This window comes from Macadamia integrifolia, chromosome 8 (assembly GCF_013358625.1).
Source record: "Macadamia integrifolia cultivar HAES 741 chromosome 8, SCU_Mint_v3, whole genome shotgun sequence".
Lineage (NCBI taxonomy): Eukaryota > Viridiplantae > Streptophyta > Magnoliopsida > Proteales > Proteaceae > Macadamia > Macadamia integrifolia.
This window is the reverse complement of record NC_056564.1, coordinates 9,017,633-9,037,605: the sequence shown is the minus strand read 5'-3', so window position 1 is coordinate 9,037,605 and position 19,973 is coordinate 9,017,633. Positions and strand designations below refer to the sequence as shown.

The window sequence follows — 19,973 nt, the reverse complement described above, 5'->3', positions numbered from 1 at the left end:
TGTTTTGTAGGGAAAGTGAGGGTGTTTCTATCCAATACGGATGATCTGATATTATCTATTCCGATAGCGTAATGGTTTTAGAAATGATCAATACCCATTTCAATACCGTGATCTAAAACCATGGTGAGGAATGATATGCATAATCTCAATCTTGTTCCAAGTGTGATTTTGGACAGAGCCTATTAGAAGACTAAAGTCCAAGTAACTGACACCATTTAGTAGAGATTCTCTTAATCACTTGTTGGGTTGTACCTCTTTTCTTTTACTCCCATCTTTCTTCTCTTTTTCCTAATCTTCTTGTAAATCATGGGGTTCATCTACAACTTTCTGAAACTTTCCCTATATATGAGCAATATTATCATGTCCATGAATCTTGGATAAGGGACACTGTGAGGAGTGTATATTTTAGATTGAAATGTAGCCCACTCTAGGAGGCCATTTGGATTGGGGAATTATAACTTATTTTTCTGAAATTCGTGGAGAGCCTATGTGCTCATGGTTCTAAAAATTGACAGGATCAATTGATCTGGATTAGGATTGACTAACTTGGATTCTAGTTATCCTCGATCCTCATAACCTATTTTGGGATAGGCTATGAAGGTACTTAAATTTTTGGTTAACTTTTTTTTTTTTTTCATTTATAAAGTAAGTAGAAAACCAATAAAACCTATCACTTGATTAGACTTATAAGACTTCAGAATGAAAAAAGTTTCTAAAATATTTATTCCTAGAGAGAAAATGAAAATTTCCAATGGCTTGTGGAGATATGTTTTCTTGCATGTTAATGGCTGATTTGGACCAATCTGGTCAGTGGTTTTATTTTTTATGACATGCCAACGTATGTGGAGTCTTGGTGCCAGTTGAGCTGTGACATGGTAGGAAAATATGTCTTACCCCCCACCCCACCGCCCCACCAAAAAAAAAAAAATCGTAGGAAAATATATGCCAGTGATAGGGTGTATATGGGCCAGATTGGGGAGTTGGGGAGGCCTAGATAAACCCAGGCCCATCCTACCAAAATATAGCTACAGCTTGAGCTAGGCCTGCAGAGACCGAGAAAAACCTTTGTTAGTGAGATCGAGCCCAACACAGCTAAAATGAATGAGGCACAGGCGATTTTTAATATATAAGAGCGTATGTTAATGCTATGCGAAGGCAAAGGTTTTGGCCCCATGTATTATTGCCACATGGCATGACTTCTGTTTTTTGGGTGGTAGAAGTCTCTGGGTTTTCAATTTGGCGGAAAGGTAGAACTCAAGGTCCTTGCATGAAAAATAGAATTTGAAGTTACAATTTGACACATGATGAATCCAAACAATTCCCAAGATATAAACAATCATAATTATCACATCATCTTTTTACATAAACAATTAAGGTTGCCCAGATGATTAGGGAGAATTGGGGATTGTGTGGATAGGTACACGGTCCCAGGTTCGATTTCCCATATATGCATCTACGATTTAAGTAGAGATCGTGATTTAGTTGAGGTAAGGTGGTGAGGTGCATTAAGCATCTAATTGTCATTACTCGTTACAGACAATTTGGACTTGGCTTTTAGACAACCTTTTACCGTGCTTCTTATAAGGGAAATAAAATTGATTCTCTTCATTCACTCAATCTGGCTTTCTTATTGGACAAGAGAATGATAGTTTATACAATGAATTATATGGGGTAAGAGTTATTGATGAATCAGAGTCCAAACATAAAGTCACATCACTCGACTCATATCCTATCGTATCATCAAGCCTAATTTGTGTATAGATTCTTGAACAAAAATGCGGACAAATATCAAATGACAGAATTCAATAAACTCTATGCAGAATTCAACTCTCTTGCTTCACACTCATACCGGAAGAAATGACCTCTTATTAAAGACCAACAACAACAAAAATTGAAAGATTCGTGTGTAGACAAGTTCTTGATCTTCTTGAAGATGTGGATGTATTCTTCTCTGGCTTTTGCTAGATCGGCTGTGTAGATATTGTATTCTCTCTTAGCGGACGCCAACTTGATCTCTTAAAAGAAGGTTATGAATGAAGCAGTTGCAATGCTTGGAAGGAAAAGTGTTCTTCCTCTTCTAATATGAGCTTAAGAACATGATCAGATGTGGAAGGAAAAGAGCTTCAACTTACTTCTTGATCTCTCAGTGAAGGGTCTACAAGCTTCAATGCTTCTTCTTCTTCTCCAAGAGCTCTCAACCAAAGTGTGCCTTAAGGTATGGGAAGGTCGAGTCTACATCCTCTGCAGCGAGTGGTGAGGTGTGATGAGTATCGGATGGTTGAGAGCATATGAGCAAGTGCCTCAAGGGATTCCCAATCACCCGATACTCACTGCACTTGTGCAACTGCTGCAGAAGATTTTCAACATAGAGGTAGGGATATATTCTGCCACATGACTCCTTAAGATTGGTGGGGAGTTTGCTGCTTATGGGTTGGACCTTAATTGGGAATTGGTTATGGATGTGGGCTGCACTAATGGATTTGATCACCGGGCACCTAGATATCCTTGAGCTTGTGGATATAGGCTGCTTAATCGGGTTCGGGCTTTTCTATCTCACAAGATATATTTGGGCTTTTTGAGCATCGGCTTTCCAAATTGGATTGGGTTTACCCACAGCCCAACTTAGCTGAATTTAGTTCTGATATTTGGGCTTGTTATTTGGCCAAAGATCATACAACATGACATGGTCTAGTGGTAAATATATATTTATATATATATATATATATATATACTGTAAAAAGTCTAAAAAAATCATACAACATAATTGGAAGTGAAATATAGCTCTCTATAATAAATAAAAATAAACATTTGTAGCAAAAAAAATTAAGAGTACAAAATTTATTACAATAAATTTGTAAATATTATATAAAAAAAATCTGTAAGATTTATTTGATTGCAAGGGGAATTTAAAGGAAAAGGGAAGTGAAATTTTTATATTTAAAAAAGGAATTTGTGTAATCATTACCCAATGTGATTATATTAATAACTCCAAATCATTCCATATTTAGTTATTAAATTTTACTTTACTTTGTATTCAAAATGCTTTGTTATAAAATATTAAATAAAAATGACATATAAAATGTATGGGATTACATGGGATGATGATTACAAAAAATTATTTTTTAAGTATGAAAATTTCACTTTCCTTCCCTTTGAATTTCCCTTGCAACAAATCATAGCCATAAGAAATTCGAAAAGAACCCATGCACTATTAAAATTAGGAACAAAATACAGTTTTTTTATTCGGTTATTCCATATATTTTAAAAATAATGAATAATTGGAATTGACTAAGTTACCAACTTCTGAGATTGGGACCAAATGGCACATTAAGTAGAAGAGGTCCCAATGTGTAAGATGGAGTTTTTAATTAAACATAACTAAGATTGTTAATTTATTGACTTTGGTTTTTTTTTTTTTTTGGTAAGGACTTCGGTTTTTGATATCTAGTATATATATTCGTTACCAACCTGTTGTTAGATAGATAATGAAGGCTTTTAAAACACATACATTTTATTTTTATTTTTATTTTTTTTTAACTTGAAATTTTTGATTTCCATTCCTTATGACCACGCCCTGAGCTAAGCCTTCAAAGACTTGAACTAATCTGTGACGTAAAATAAGGTGCAAAATTGCTTTCAATTTGCTACAGTAGAACTATAAAAGGAGAGCCTCTCAGCCTAGTATTAGTAGCCTGCGGCTTTGCTCTGGTGGTTTCTGTGGTTTCATCCAGTGTGGTCGACCACACCTTCACAGTAATCCTACTCACAAACCTTTTCATCTCCTTTCTTTTCTCTCTCTCTTTTTTTTTTTTTTTCCTTAAATTTTGAAGCATGCATTTAGTTTAAGATTTCTCAATTTCATATTTCCCTGCATTCATTGGTGTAATCATGGATCCATTCTCATTGGGTTTAATTCCTCTCCATGTACATGTTAGAGGGAAAAAATTTGGCTACTAGCCCTCATTCCCTTAGGCTGTGTTTGGTAGCTAAGAGAAGAAAAAAGTACACCCAAGAGAAAAATTCTCTTGGATCAAGAATTTTTGTATTTTTTTTCTTGGGTTAAGAATTTTTCTTTGTATTTCGTATGTCTTCACTGAAGAGAAGATTCCTCTTTTCAAATTCAAAATTCGTCTTGGAAATTGTAAATTTTTTTTTTGTTCCCTCCAAACTTTTCTTGTTAAAAACACAAAAAAACATGAGAAAATATGAAAATATAATAAGACAAAAATGAATGATAACACAATGATTTCCTATGTGTTTCTCTCTCTCCTAAAATTCAATTTTTTTTTTATTTTTTTCTCTTATTTTCTTTTCTTCTCTTGATAACCAAATATACATGCTCTTTTTATTTTTTCACAATTTCTTCTCTTTTCTTTTCTTTTCTAGATTTTTTTTTCTTTTCTTGACTACCAAACATAGCCTTAGAAGTGAATTTTTCAACCTACCCCCAACACTCTATTTCCCTGCCTGCTAGTTGGGTGGTAGGAACTTGATTGCTACCAGGGTAACAGCCAAAGTTTATTTGTATGTCATATCAGAGACTAACATATGTCCTTTTAAGTCATTATAGATAGTAAGAACATGTCGTATGGATCAAAGAAATGATTTCAAAAAAAAAAGGAAAAAAAAAGAAAAAAAGATAGACTTATATATAATTATTGTATGGTTCTTTTGGATCCTCACCAGGATTATAGTTTGAAAAAATGCATTTTCAACTTGAACATTGCATTTCGCTTTTTTTACACATTTCTCACCCTTGGATATGTTTAATAAAATAATTAATCAATGTAATCAGGTGAAGAACTGGACACTCTGGCAATTGTGCAACGAGTAGAATGTGACAGTAGTGAATGGAAAGATGTCAGGACCACTGTTAGTTAAAACGAGAATGGCAAAAAAATAGAAACGTACGATACGGGTTTTAAATAGATATAAACGATGAACGATACGGTAAAAAAAAGGATAAAAAAAAAAGGGAATGGCAAACGGATAAAAACGAATGGTATGAGTATTAAACGTGTAGTTTTCAAAAAAACGAAACCAAAAAAACGGTAGTATACTCATGCAATTTGAGAGATTATTACTTGTATACATGTATCTAATATTCCAAAAGCTCTAGGAGTCCCAAGATAAAATAGCCCAATGGGCTACAAGAAAATGAGATGTTGCTAGCTTTAGCTTCTCCTTACTCAATGGGCTATAAGAAGATGATATTTTTTTCCTATAAATAGTATGGAAATTAAAAACCAAAAATCAAGTACCATATTGTCTTCACTCTTCACTTTTACTAATAGTTTTTTTTTTTTAATTAATTAATTTTTTTAATAAAATTCATATTTTACCCTTAAAAAACAGATATGCGTTTAAAACGGCTGCTTAAAACGGGTTTAAAAATGCCGTTTAAAACGCATTTAAAACGGATTCTTTTGCCGTTTCCTCTTTTTTCTGGATTGTATAATAGCATTTGAGAAAACACGTTCTAAATGGCAAAAAAAACACAAATGCGTTTTAAACGCATTTTAACTAACAGTGGCCAAGACCAGTGATCAAGGTTGAGGATGGCGACACGCTCATTGTTCATGTCCTTAACCAGTCACCTGTCAATATCTCCCTTCACTAGTAATTAAAACCTTAATCTTAATTAATTTTCATATCCAGCAAACTTATGTTTAATTTTACCAATTAATATAGTAGATGGGCGAAACAGTGGTGGAATTAATTAAAAAGAGTAACTGTCGTTGTTTGTGGTGTGGATTTTGCAGGCATGGACTGTTTCAGAGACGGAGTAGATGGGCTGATGGAGGAGCATACATAACCCAGTGTGCCATAGCTCCTGGAACTAATTACACTTACAAATTTAACATTACTGGTCAACATGGAACTCTTTGGTGGCATTCTCACAGATCGCTCCTTAGACCCACTCTTTATGGGGCTTTCATCATCCACCCCAAGACCAGTAACCCATTCCCCAAGCCCTACAAGGCCGTTCCTATTATATTTGGTGAGTGAGCCATCTTTCTCTCTCTCACACACACATACACACTAAAGTGGTAGGTAAATCCATTCATACATGCCAATTGGAATTGGTCAATGGGCAATTAAAGGATAAGAAAAATGAAGGATTGCGGGGAATGTTCATCCGAAGAAATGAATGGGGTTCACAAATGCAGGTCATCTGCATGGACATAAGGTTGGTATTCGATTGAATAGGTATATATACAGTTTGACTCGTGGCCTAATTGACTCGTTGACCGCAGGGGAGTGGTGGAATGGTAGTGTCGTTTCCATCGACAATCAAGGGAACCTCGCCGGTACTGGACCAGCTCTTTCCGATGCTTTCACAATCAATGGAAAACCTGGCCATCTATACCCATGCCCAGGTTAGTGACAAATGCTCTTATCTCTCCCTCATTAATGTCTTCTTCTTCTCTTCTCTTAATCCCTTGTACCACCAATTAACCAACCATGGATATATACATAACAGATACCTATAAGCTGAAGGTGAAAACTGGAAAGATCTACCTTCTCCGCATCATCAACGCTGCACTCAACCACCAGTTATTTTTTAAGATCGCAGGCCACAATTTCACGGTGATCGCCGTTGACGCTAGCTACACCGAACCATACCTCACCGATGTGGTTTTGAGTGGTCCAGGCCAAACGGGGGACGTCCTCCTTGTTCCCAACCAACCTCCCAAGAGTTACAACATGGCAATTCAAGGCTACAATAGCACGGGCCCCGCAGCACTGTTCCTTAATAAAACCTCAACCGCCATCCTCGAATAACGGAACTCCACGTCATCAGTCCCGGAGATGCCCGTCCTTCCACCCTTTGATGATACACCCACGGCCTTCAAGTTCTATAGCAACTTAACCAGTCCTCTCAACTCGGTCAACAACGTACCTCTCCAAGTGGACGTACAGATGTTCATAACCATCGGCATGAGTGTCACGCCGTGTGCCACTTGTAATGTTCCAAATCAGAAGGGTGTTCGACTCTCTGCCAACATGAACGGCAAGTCATTCCAGTTGCCCACCAATATGTCCATATTGCAGGCATCCTTTACGGGTGCCCCCGGTGTGTTCACCGAAGATTTCCCAACCCAGCCACCGTTGGCCTTCGACTACACCAATTGCACAAAACTCTTGAACCAGACACAGTTCGTTCTGGCCCAGAAGTCAACAAGTGTGAAGAGGATACCATTTAATTCGTCGGTGGAGATAGACTTGAGAACACGGCTATTATTACGGTGGAAAGCCACCCAATGCACCTCCACGGTTACGATTTCTACGTGATGGCCATGGGATTTGGGAACTACAACGCCACCGAGGATATAAAGAAGTTCAATTATGTTAATCCACAAAAGCGTAACACCATCGCCGTCCCCGCCGCTGGCTGGGCTGTCATCAGATTCCGAGCAGATAATCCAGATATATATATTCGATCATTCTCCTACATACCCTACTATACTATGATGTACTGTACCCATATATTTCAGTAGTTCACAGCACAATGGATGATCATCTCATCTGACGTGTTCCTTATAAATTTTGTGTGTTTAAATCCACAGGTACATGGATAATACATTGCCACCTCGAAACCCATCTCTCGTTTGGCCTGGCTACGGTTTTGATTGTTGATGAGGGCCCTACTCCTTTCTATAAACTCCCTCCCCCACCTTCCGATTATCCCCAGTGTTAGATATACAACATATGATCATTATCGACATCATCATCGTCACTCATTTATTTTATTATTCTACCAAATTTTTTTTTCTATTGGCAACAATTGTGAATTGAGTTGATTTCTTTATAGTGGTTTGTAAGTGAGTGGCGTTTTGAGTTGAATTCTGTGAGATTTAGTTCAATTAATGCAATGACGAATTTTTTTTTTATATTATTTTTTTCCCTTGAGCAAAGAGAAATGTTGTAAGAGGAAGTCTTTGTTCATTTCAGTTCTGTAAGGTTGAAACTCAAACCGGTGCTATTTCACTTTTTGGCTAGGTAGTATATATATATATATATATATATATATATCCATTAACAAATAGGGCTTAATTTCGTCTGAAAAGATATTTGAAAGCAAATAAGCAACTGCCCGGGTAGGATCGGTATCGACCAATCCCAATCCCGATTCGGTGCCAATTCCGTATCGGTATTGCTGTGCGGTCCAAGGGTAAAAAGGTTTAAAAATTGAATTTTTAAAGAAAACTTGGAGTAAATCAGTTCGATCCTAACTGATACGGACCACCAGATCGGATCGGCCGTGACCAATCACGTTCCCAATCCCAATTACTAAAACCGTGATAAGCATAACTACTCCAACCCCCTCCTCCTAAAATTAAGATGTCTTAGTCTGGGATAACCTAAATAGAATGGGAGTTTTCAGTGCATAAGGCTATCGCAAGTCTGAGGTTTGGGGGATGAGAACTATACAGTCTTACTTCGAGAATGTCGAGAAGCTGTTTTGACCAATCGCCCCAGATTGCAACATTCATACTTTACCATTGGACCAAGCATGTCCCTTCTAAAAATTTCACATGAATTGATAACAAAATAGAAAAATAGAGAAAAAATAAGAAGAAAGAGGAGGGTATGAGATAAAGATAGTCTCCCCCACACACTTTCAAGCCAAAGCTTCTAAAACGAAAATTGCTGGAGGAGATCAAAGGCAATGACTAAGTATTTTCCTGGAAGAGAGGATCGAAGGACTTTATGTTGGATGGTTGAGGTTGGTAATTATATGATATAGATAGGCTTATTGATTTTGTTAGTCAATTTCACCATTGTTGTTCGGAAGAGCTAATGATGTGACCTTCAAAAATTTTTTTTTTTTTTTGGTAAATTTCATTCCCCTCCCCTGAACTACGGCAAAATATCAGCCTGGCCCCACACTTTTCTGAAAATATCACTCACCTCCCCTTCAAGAAAAATACTTTATCTAACGACCCCAACCCTTAGTTTTGTTTATCTCACAATAAAGAAAGTGCATCGCACGACCCCATCAAAACATGGAACTATGAACTAGCAAAAATATAAAAAACAAAAAAAAAAACCCCGGAGGGGACCACCATTGCTCCTCTCTTCTCGAGAATCCATACATCCCTCAGTGTATGGACAGCTCTCTCGGCACAGGTTAGGTTCGGCCTCAATGGAAAATGGAGCACCTACAAGCATCTTCAAGACCAAGAACTCCGAGATGACCCTTTCATTCTGGGTGACGGAGGGATCGTACCATTCGAGCCTTTTTTTTATGCTTTTCCGGAGTCTAGAGAAAGCTGCAATCAATAGGTCACAACCCCTTCGAAAGGAAGAATGTGAATTCTTTTTCCTTTCCGTAGGGACTAGGAGATTAGATTAGCCATAAGATTTCAAGTAAGGGATTCTAGCCAATTGAAAGGATCTTCTGATCAATCCAGAGATGGTTTCGATTCCATTAATAGTAAGGATTCGGATATCACACATTGATCAATCAAAGGAGAGATTTAACAACTAAAATTGATTCTGTCCCAATGGTTGGATCATTGGTGTATGATTTACTTCATGGGCGAGGTCTCTGGTCAAGTCCAGGATGGCCCAGCTGCGCTAGGGAAAAGAATAGAAGAAGCATCTGACTCCTTCATGCAAGCTCCACTTAGTGTTAAGATAAATACTTTATCTAACGACCCCAACCCTTAGTTTTGTTTATCTCACAATAGCAATGCCTTTCTCGACTTTCCTCCAACCCTTAGTTTTGTTTAATAAAAAAATTCATCTGTCACATTAGAACCTCTTTCTACTCCGCCACTAATTATGCGCCTTTCGATTCTGAACTGAGAACCTGGGATCCTAGTTGATTCAAATTATTCATCAATTTTTTTTAAAATTACATAATATTATAAATTAAAAACTATATTATATTCTTAATTTTTATTTTAAAAGTATATGAACTTCTCCTGGATTTTTACAAACTACTTCTAGATTTTTACAGACTTTTTAAATATTTCTGACCAAATTATTGTAATAAATATTGCATTTTTGCAATATTTGGATACAACTATCTATTCTTAATATTTTTTTCACAAATATTATTTTTTATTTGCCTCCCAAATCAATATTTATAATATCTGGACTTTACAAAGGCTTTATATTGTTGGATGGTAAGTTTGAACCATCCAATAATAGGATTAATCCAAATCACTTCAGTAACATAGCCGGAGGAAGAAATGGAGAAAAATCAAGCCCCCTTGGTATAAGAAGAACTTGCACTGACCCAATTTTACACGAAATAGTGTTGTGTAATTCTTTCCCCCCTTCATCCACTAAAAAAAAAATTATCATAAACGCCTAGCGATGAAGGTTTGAGAATTTTTGGTAGAGAAATAGATTTTTTTTTTTAATAAAATAAAAAAGTGTTCTATGATAGTGATCATAATTCCATGGATTTGAACTCAAAACCAACCAACTTGATGATAGAGATAGGAGCTTCCTTCCATTAAGCTACCAACTCTATTGACATGTAGTTCCAGAGGTTAAAGTTGAGAATTTGGTACGTTGAATACTTAGCAATGATCTATGAACGTGATGATGTTGCATGTAGGTAGGCAAAAGTTTCAGAAAGATGTACTTGGACGGTTGGACCCAATGACTTACAAGCATGGTTTTAAGTATTGATATCATATTGGTTGTATTATATTAATATCGGCTAAGATCGATTCTTGATCATTGATCAATTTGGATCGATTACCCGCATTGTTTCAGGGGTAAAACAGTAAAAAAATTGTACTTTAAAAAAAAAAAAAAAAAAAAAACAAAGGCAAGACCGATCGATACATACTGATTCGATCCAATCCAAATAGATACCAATACCAATATCGATACCATTATCTGAATCCATGGTTACAAGTGCCCATGCATTATTATATCAAAAACAAATAAATCTAAATTTAGGGGAGGGCGGAGAAGGTATTAGTTATGCTTCATACGATTTTAGTAATCGGGATTAGGGATGTGATCAGTTTCGGCGATACTAATCTGGTGGCCCGTATGGGCTAGTATCTTTTTTTTTTTCGGAAGATCTACAATAGGTTTAGTTAAAGAAAAAAAATCATTTTACCTTTTTATTCTTAATCCGTACAGCCATACCGATCCTATCCGGGCGATTACTTATGCCAAATATATTTTCAGGCTAATTAAGTACTTTAATTTATTTTTTAATGGATACTACTAACCAAATACCACCTGTTGAGTTTCAACCATACTTTAGCCCCAAACCCACACCCCCCCCCCCCCAAAAAAAAAAAAGAGTTTCAACCACACAGAAGTGAAATTAACAAAGATGACTTCCATTAATAGAATTTGATTAATCCAAAGAACTTCCTATTACAACATTTTCGTTGTTCATGGAAAACAAATTAAAAAGAAATTTGTCATTAATTGCATTGAATTAAATCTCAAAGAATTCAACTCAAACCCCACTCACTTTTACAAATTTACTAAAAATAAATCAACTCACTTCACAAATGTCGCCAATGAGAAAAAAAGAAACAAGAATTTTTATGGAAGAATAATTTAAAAAAAAAATGAGTGATGATGATGATCATACGTGGCACCTAACATTGAGGATAATCGGAAGGTGGGGGAGGGAGTTTATAGAAAGGAGTAGGGCCCTCATCAACAATCAAAACCGTAGCCAGCCCAAACTCAAGATGGGTTTCGAGGTGGCAGTGTATTATCCATGTACCTGTGGATGTCAACACAGAAAAGGAACGTCAGAGATCTATTGGGCATTTGTGCTATGAAATGAAATGGGTACTAAAAGGGTATATAGAAGAATGATCGAATATACCTGGATTATCTGCTCGGAATCTGATGACAGCCCAGCCACCGGCGGGGACGGCGACGGTGTTACGCTTTTGTGGATTAAAATAATTGAACTTCTTCACATCTTCGGTGGCGTTGTAGTTCCCAAACCCCATGGCCATCACGTAGAAATCGTAACCGTGGAGATGCATTGGGTGGCTTTCCACAGTAATAATAGCCGTGTTCTGAAGCACTATCTCCACCGATGAATTAAATGGTATCCTCTTCACACTAGTTGACTTTTGGGTCAACACGAACTGTGTCTGGTTCAGGAGTTTGGTGGAGTTGGTGTAGTCGAAGGCCAACAGTGGCTGGGTTGGGAAATCTTCGGTGTACACACCGGTCGCACCCGTAAAGAATGCCTGCAATATGGATATATTGGTGGGCAACTGGAATGATTTGCCGTTCATGTTGGCAGAGAGTCGAACACCCTTCTGACCTGGAACATTACAGGTGGCACACGGCGTGACACTCATGCCGATGGTTATGAACATCTGCACGTCCACTTGGAGAGGTACGTTGGTCACCGAGTTCGTAAGACTGGTTAAGTTGCTATAGAAAGTGAAGGCCGTGGGTGTGTCATTGAAGGGTGGAAGGACGGGCATCTCCGGGACAGATGAAGTGGAGTTCTCGTATACGAGGATGGCGGTTGCGGTTTTATTAAGGAACGGTGTTGTCGGGCCCGCGCTATTGTAGCCTTGAATTGCCATGTAGTAACTCTTGGGAGTTTGGTTGGCAACAAGGAGGACATCTACCGTTTGGCCTGGTCCACTCAAGACCACATCGGTGACGTATGGATCGGTGTAACCAGCGTCAACGGCGACCACCGTGAAATTGTGACCTGCGATCTTGAAGAACAACTGGTGGTTGAGTGCAGCGTTGATGATGCGGAGGAGGTACGTCTTACCAGGTGTCACAGTCAGGTTATGAGTCTCTGTTTTGTATATTTCTATCGTTAGTTCGTCGGTACAAGGGAAGGAGAAGAAGAAGACATTAATGAGGCAGGTTTTCCATGGGTAGAGATAAGAGCATTTCTGACAAACCTGGGCATGGGTAGAGATGGCCAGGTTTTCCATTGATGGTGAAAGCATCGGAAAGGGCTGGTCCAGTACCGGCGAAGGTACCTTGATTGTCGATGGTAACGACACTACCATTCCACCACTCCCCTGCAGTCAACGAGTGAGTCAGTCAAGCTATTTCATCGATCAGTATTATCTGCCTTGTGTTTATCACGTGTCAAATTATAGGTTCTAATTCAATCAAATTCCATCATAGCCTTAGTTGCCACCTCACCAATTCCAATTGGCATGAACTTGGCCATGTATGAGTAGGTGAGCCGTGATCCTGAGGTTTTCCTACCACGTAGGAGAGTCAAAGTCTGCCTGGAGAACCATCTCCAGAACAACCTGCCTGGGAACCCTGTTCCCTTGAGCCTGACCAACCTCTCAAGATTCTTGAATCTTTCACTCAGAATTGACTCAATTGAGTTGACTTACTCGAAAGAGAGAGAGAGAGAGAGAGAGAGAGAGAGCTCACCAAATATAATGGGAAAAGCTTTGTCGGGCTTGGGGAATGGGTAAGCGCTGTTGGGGTGGATGATGAAAGCCCCATACATGGTGGATCTTAGCAAGGATCTGTGGGAGTGCCACCAAAGAGTTCCATGTTGACCAGTAATGTTGAATTGGTAAGTGTAATTGGTTCCAGGAGCTATGGCACACTGGGTTATGTTAGCTGCTCCATCAGCCCATCCACTTCGTCTCTGAAACAGTCCATGCCTGCAAATTCCACTTTTAATTAACCCGATTCATTCCAACACAATTTTGCTCGATCGGAAAAGATTCAGGTTTTAATTATTACCAGTGAAAGGATATGTATAAAGGTGACTGGTTGAGGACATGAACAATGAGAGTGTCACCATCCTCTACTTCTATGACGGGCCCTGGCATCTCTCCATTCACTAATGTCACCTCCTGTTCGCTGCATAGTCGCTTGAGTGTCTGGTTCGCCACCTGATTACATTGATCAATTAATTAACTAAACACATTCGAGAGAGAGAGAGAGAGGAGTTGGAGAACATTCAAACTTGAAATAAATATTTTTCTTCAATTTCTTTTTTTCTTTCAGACTATAATCCAAGTAGGGATCTAAAAGAATCATATAATAGTTGTATGAAGTATCATTTTATGCCTATATAGTATTCGGACCCAATACCGTATATATGTTGTTGGATATGTATGGATTTCCGCGAATACATGTTTTTTACAATCTTTTTACAGAGTGAAAAGGGGTATTTATGAAAATAAATGGAACAATTTTTGGGCTCTAACACATGAATCTGAACTCGAAGATCCATTCCCCTACTACTACCCAAAAAAAAAACTGAGAAATGTTAAACTTAATAATTCAAATTTCAAGAAAAGGAGAAGAAAGGAGAAGAAAAGATTTGTGAGAATGATTACAGTAAAAGTATGCTCGACCACACTTGACGAAACCATAGAAATCATCAGAGCAAAGGCGCAAGCTCCCAAGAGTAGGATGGGACGTGCCATTGTTTCTCTCTCTCTTAACAAAGAGGGAAGCTGAAAACCAACGCTAGTTGTGGAATCTGAATACTGAGATGACAAAACACAAGAGGGGCTCTCTTTTTATAGTTATACTGTAGGTTATTAGTTCAAGCCTTAAAAGGCCTATAGTTCTAGGTGTGGTCATTGGAATGGAAATCATACTTTTCAAATAAAAGATTTGTGTTAGAATAACTTTCATTATCTTTCTAACAGACAAAAAGTTGGTGAAAGAATATAAAATTAAAAGTCAGCAAATCAGCTCCAACCTTTTTCTTGTTTAATAAAAATTTCATCTTGCACATTGCGACCTTTTTCTCCTCCGTCACCAAAAGTGCCTTTTGATCAAAAAGTGTGAACCTGGGATCGTAATCCATTCTAATTATTCATCATTTTTAAAATATATAGTATAAACATACTCTATTCTATCTTAATTTTAATTTTAATTTTAATGTTGTATGATTTTTTTCTTGATTTTTATAGATTTTTTTTTACAGACTTATTGTAACAAATATTGAATTTTCTAATGTTTAGAGAAAATGACTATTCGTAAATAATTTTTAAAACGTATTCATTTTTACTTATTACAAAATGTTATATTTCATTTCTAATTTTAATTTTTATAGGTTATGTTCATATTTATATTTTTTTTCATATATATTTTTTTTAAAACTATATAAAAGTTTTTTCGTTTGCATCACTATGTCTAATTGAGTATAACGCTTCACTATTTGCCAAATGGCAATACATGGATTAGTCTAAATGATAGGCTCCACATACATTTCAATGGTATTTTTTTATTTTATATAATCTTACCTATTTCTTATATTCATTTTAAGTTGAAATTGTACCAATGATATGTTTTTCTTGTCCTCTATCACATGGAGTGACCGACCTTGTGACAAATAATGAAATGTCCTCTATTTCACTAGGCATAATGATGCCTAGAAAGACCCCATAAATAAATAACTGCAGTTTTTTCTAAACCATCAGGCTTCCCCTCATTTCTTTGAAGCTCTTTGTGCACTCTTGTTCTCTTATTCGTGGTAGATTGCGCAAGAGACTTCAGCTCAATCATGCGGGCCTCGTATCTAAATTGGGCGGGTATTTTTTGGGATCCACAAATCCATCGTTAAGAAGATTGAATCTTTAATGTGCTCCTCCTTTCTGTGGAAAGGGCAAGGCAAGAGAATTCCAATTTCTTCACATGTGCAGTTGATAGGTTGTCTATCTCCAAAAGGATGAGGGAACCTTGGCATCAAAAGAGTAGAGCAGTTCAATATTGGTGCCCTTTTGAAACTCATATGGAGAGTTTTGACAAAAGAAAATTTCATCAATGTGAAGTGGATCAATTCTAAGATTCTTAAGGAGTCAATCTGGACTATTCAGACTTCCTCTAGCACCCGGTGTTCTTATCTCCCATTATGGAGACCGAATATGTTATGAAGCCGGGTCTGATAGGTTAACCAAGGTTTCATCCATTTTTAGGGATGAGGTATGGGATACTGGGCCCTTGCCTTTTTAGCCCTTGCTGATGTCTAGGCCGTTATCCCCATCGTTACTAGGAGGCCTCGTGATAGCTGTGATCTCACTAGGTGGAGTACTTGTTCCTCAAGTAGATTCAGTTCGGCGTCCGTTTGGGATCTGATTAGATCTCGGCATCCCATGGTTCTGTGGTTTGATCTTATCTATGGGAAGGGTTTCATTCTGAGGCATTGCTCCATTGCTTGGAGGGCGTTTTGCTAGGACACCAATCAATCTCAATTCCAAAATGTTATCTCTGTTGGAGTGTTGAAGAGGATATCAATTTTTTTTTTATTAGATGCCTCTTCGCCAAAGCTATCTAGGAGAATTTTATGGCCATATGTTGCCTTTTGCTAGGTAGATTTTAGTCTTTTGATAGAGAGGGAGTTGATCCTCTTTCATTTCAAAGGGAATTTTGTCTGTGATGCTATAGGAAGAATGGTGTTTTATGCAGTCATCTAAGCATAATTGGTGTGAGAAATTTGAGAAAATTGCCCTCTTCATGATCCTACTAGCAGAGCTATTCTTCTATCAATTTTCGAGATCCGGTGAAAAAGCCCTTTTGATTGTCACCCATGCAAATGTGTTGGGAGAAAATGATGGATAGGTTTGGCTTGGAAGATTTATCTTCAGTTCTCCGCTTGATTGCAAAGGAAATTTAAAGGGAAAGGAAGTGAAATTTTCATACAAAAAAAAAAAAAATTGTATTCATTATCTCATATGATATAATGTGATTATATGAACTACTTCAATTTTTTTTAACCATATTTAGTAATGATACATTCTATATATTATATCAAACCGTTTTAGATGCAAAGTATAGTAAAATTTTACAACCAAGGATTTGAAATTAATGATATAGTCACATGGGATAATGATGACATACATTTCTTTTTTAAGTATGAAAATTTTACTTTCTTTCCCTTTAATTCCCCTTTCAACCAAACATTGCCTCATGGTTTCCCTCTATTATGCAAATGTAGTCCTCAGTTATCCCTTTCCGCCTTCCCCAATTTTCTTCTTCTTTTTTTTTTTTTAATGGTCAAGGTGAGGTGAGAGCTGTCGGATTTTGACAATGCATGGTATTGCAGGCACAGAGAGAATTGAACAAGTTTAACTTAGGGGGGCTATGTATGTGAACACCTGTTTGAATTTGAACTTCAAAGAAGTGAAATGAACAAAACTTCTATTACTAGCTTTTGATTGATCTAAGGCCCTCTTTGGTATCATTTTTCTTTTTTATTTTTATTCACAAAAACAATTTTCGTTGCATTTGTCATCATTTATGGAACTTGTTGTTATTTAAAAAAAATTGATAAACACAAAACCCAAAAAGAGATCAAGAGTCATTTATGTGTTTTTGCCAAAACTGATTCTTAGTTATTTTTGTGATTAAAACCCCAATATGGAGGGGTAAAGTAGTCGTTTGCTTTATAATTAGAAATCCAAGCCCCTTGCCCCCTCTTTTTCAGTCCAAAGTGGAGGAAGATGGGAGAAGGAAACAACATCTCTTCACCAATTTCTTCAAAAAATCATTTTACACATAGGGATACCAAACTATTTCTCACAAAAAAATCATTTTTGTTAAGTAGTTACCAAACCATTTTTTTGTTTTGATAAAAAAAAATGGTTTTCATTAATGATTTTTGTTAAATAGGTAAAAATAAAAAAGAAAAATGATACCAAAGCGGGCCTAAATAACTTCTAACAACTTTTTTTCTTTGCTTAAGAAAAACTAAAAGAAATTGGTCATTGCATGGAACTGAATCGCAAAGAATTTCTCCTTACAGAGAGCAGTTTAATATTACAAAGATCCCGATCGAGCCTTGACAACTTTACATCATTGTTCTTCCTGCTTAGATCTGCTGCTGTTGTGGTTGTTGCTAATAATTTAACTCAAATGTCACTCACTTACAAATCAAATCACTATAAACAAATCATCTCACTTCACAATTGCTGCCAATGATAAAAAAAACGAAACAAGAATTGAAAGAATAATAAAATGAATGAGTGATGACGATCATATGTGGTATCTAACATTTAGGATAATCGGAAGGTGGACGAGGGAGTTTGTAGAAAGAGGTAGGCCCTTCATCAACTATCAGAACCGTAGCCAGGCCCCACGAGAGATGGGTTTCGAGGTGGCAATGTATAATCCATGTACCTGTAGATAAACAGGGATAAGGAACGTCAGAGATTCATCGGAGGTAACAACAGAACTAGCTGGAGCCTGGAGGTGTCAAAAAAGCCTGAACACACCCTGGCCCGCCTGATGGGGCTGAACTGTTCAACCCGTGAAGTGGGCTTGGGCTGTGATTTTGAAGCCCCAAGTCGTGCTGGGCTGGGTCTGGGCCGAGGAATTGGGTTGAACATTAGTCTATGTATATAAAAATATATACCAGTTGGACTGAGCCATCATATACCAATTTTATTATAAAATATACCAGTTGCGCCATCATACTTTTTTTTTTTTTTTTTACTTCATCATAGTGCCAGGGTATTTAACCCAACCCAACCCAACCTGAACCAATCAGGATCAATTTAGGCCAGACTGTGTTGAACTAAGTTCAACAGGCCTGACCTAGGGTTGGACTGAGCCTGAATTGATTTAAGAGAGCCTTTGGGCAGGGCTGGACTTTGAAAAATGTTGACCCAACCCAACCCATTGGCACCCCTAGAACTAGCTCTCAAAAAAACGAACTAAAGTGAAATGGGTACTACAGTAGGAAAAACATACCTGGATTGTCAGCTCGGAATCTGATGACAGCCCATCCTCCACGTGGCACGGCGACAGTGTTACGCTTTTGTGGATTAAAATAATTGAACTTCTTCGTATCCACGGAAGCGTTATAGTTCCCAAACCCCATTGCCATCACATAGAAATCGTAACCGTGGAGGTGCATTGGGTGGCTCTCCTCCCCAATAATAGCCGTGTTTTGTAGCACTATCTCCACCGACGAATTAAATGGAATCTTCTTCACACTTGTTGACTTCTGTGTGAACACGAACTGTGTCTGGTTCAAGCGTTTGGTGGAGTTAGTGTAGTCGAAGGTCACCGGTGGCTGGCTTGGGAAATCTTCGGTGTAAACTCCGGTGGCACCCGTAAAGGATGCTTGCAAGATGGACATATTGGTGGGCAACTCGAATGACTTGCCGTTCATGTTGGCAGAAAGTCGCAGACCATTGGGACCTTGACACGTAGCATTACCTGGGAGTGCACAAGGCGAGACACCCATGCCAATAGTTATGAACATCTGCAAGTCCACTTGCAGAGGTAAGTCGGTCACCATTGAAGGAGGGCTAGTTAAGTTGCTATAGAAAGTGAAGGCCGTGGGTGTGTCATTGAAGGGTGGAAGGGCGGGCATCTCGGGTACGGATGAAGTGGAGTCCTTGTATTCGATAATGGCAGTTGCGGTTGTATTAAGGAACGGTACTGTGGCGCTATTGTAGGCATTAACTGCCATGTAGTAACTCTTGGGAGGTTGGTTGGCAACAAGGAGGACATCCACCGTTTGACCTGGTCCGCTTACGATCACATCGGTGAGGTATGGTTCAGTGTAGCTAGAGTCAACGGCCACCACTGTGAAATTGTGGCCTGCGATCTTGAAGAACAACTGGTGGTTGAGTGCAGCGTTGATTATCCGGAGGAGGTAGGTCTTTCCGGGTTTCACCTTCAGCTTATAGGTATCTATTATATGTATATATATATGGTTGGTTAGTACATGAGACAGAAGAAGAAGAAGAAGACATTGGTAAGCCAGAGAGAATACTAACCTTTGCATGGGTAGAGATGGCCAGGTTTTCCATTAATGGTGAAAGCATCGGCAAGTGTTGGTCCAAGACCGTTAAGAAAACCTTGATTGTCGATGGCAACGACACTACCATTCCACCACTCCCCTGCGATCAAACAAGTTAGCCTATTTCATCAGTATCCGGTTTGGTTTATAAAAACCTGTATAGTTTAAAAATTGAATTGAGAATTAATGGAAGATATCACCTCTGGTGAATCGCTCATTCACCTTGCCACTCAAGCGAGTCGCATTAGGA

General features: G+C 37.9%; 2 protein-coding genes and 1 pseudogene across 2 annotated transcripts in view; 1 reads left to right on the top strand and 2 right to left on the bottom strand.

Annotated features, from left to right (window-relative positions):
- The first annotated feature begins 2,104 nt into the window (after positions 1-2,104).
- Positions 2,105-7,729, top strand: LOC122086317 (annotated as a pseudogene).
- A 3,862-nt stretch (positions 7,730-11,591) lies between these two features.
- LOC122085845 (laccase-7-like) lies at positions 11,592-14,390 on the bottom strand. Its single transcript, XM_042654442.1, has 6 exons — positions 14,301-14,390; positions 13,699-13,850; positions 13,378-13,616; positions 12,885-13,007; positions 11,828-12,790; positions 11,592-11,722 (listed from the first exon to the last, which is right to left on the bottom strand). Exons 1-6 carry the CDS (start codon positions 14,388-14,390, stop codon positions 11,592-11,594), a joined length of 1,698 nt encoding a protein of 565 aa, XP_042510376.1.
- Positions 14,391-17,729: 3,339 nt separating this feature from the next.
- LOC122086316 (laccase-7-like) overlaps positions 17,730-19,973 on the bottom strand; it is an 8,454-nt gene continuing 6,210 nt past the window's right edge. Inside the window, exons 2-4 of the mRNA XM_042655081.1 lie at positions 19,701-19,843; positions 18,664-19,614; positions 17,730-18,090 (exon numbers count right to left, since the gene is read on the bottom strand). Of these exons, the coding sequence (XP_042511015.1) occupies positions 17,960-18,090; positions 18,664-19,614; positions 19,701-19,843 (1,225 nt within the window). The 3' untranslated portion in view covers positions 17,730-17,959. The remainder of the gene's footprint in view (positions 18,091-18,663; positions 19,615-19,700; positions 19,844-19,973) is intronic.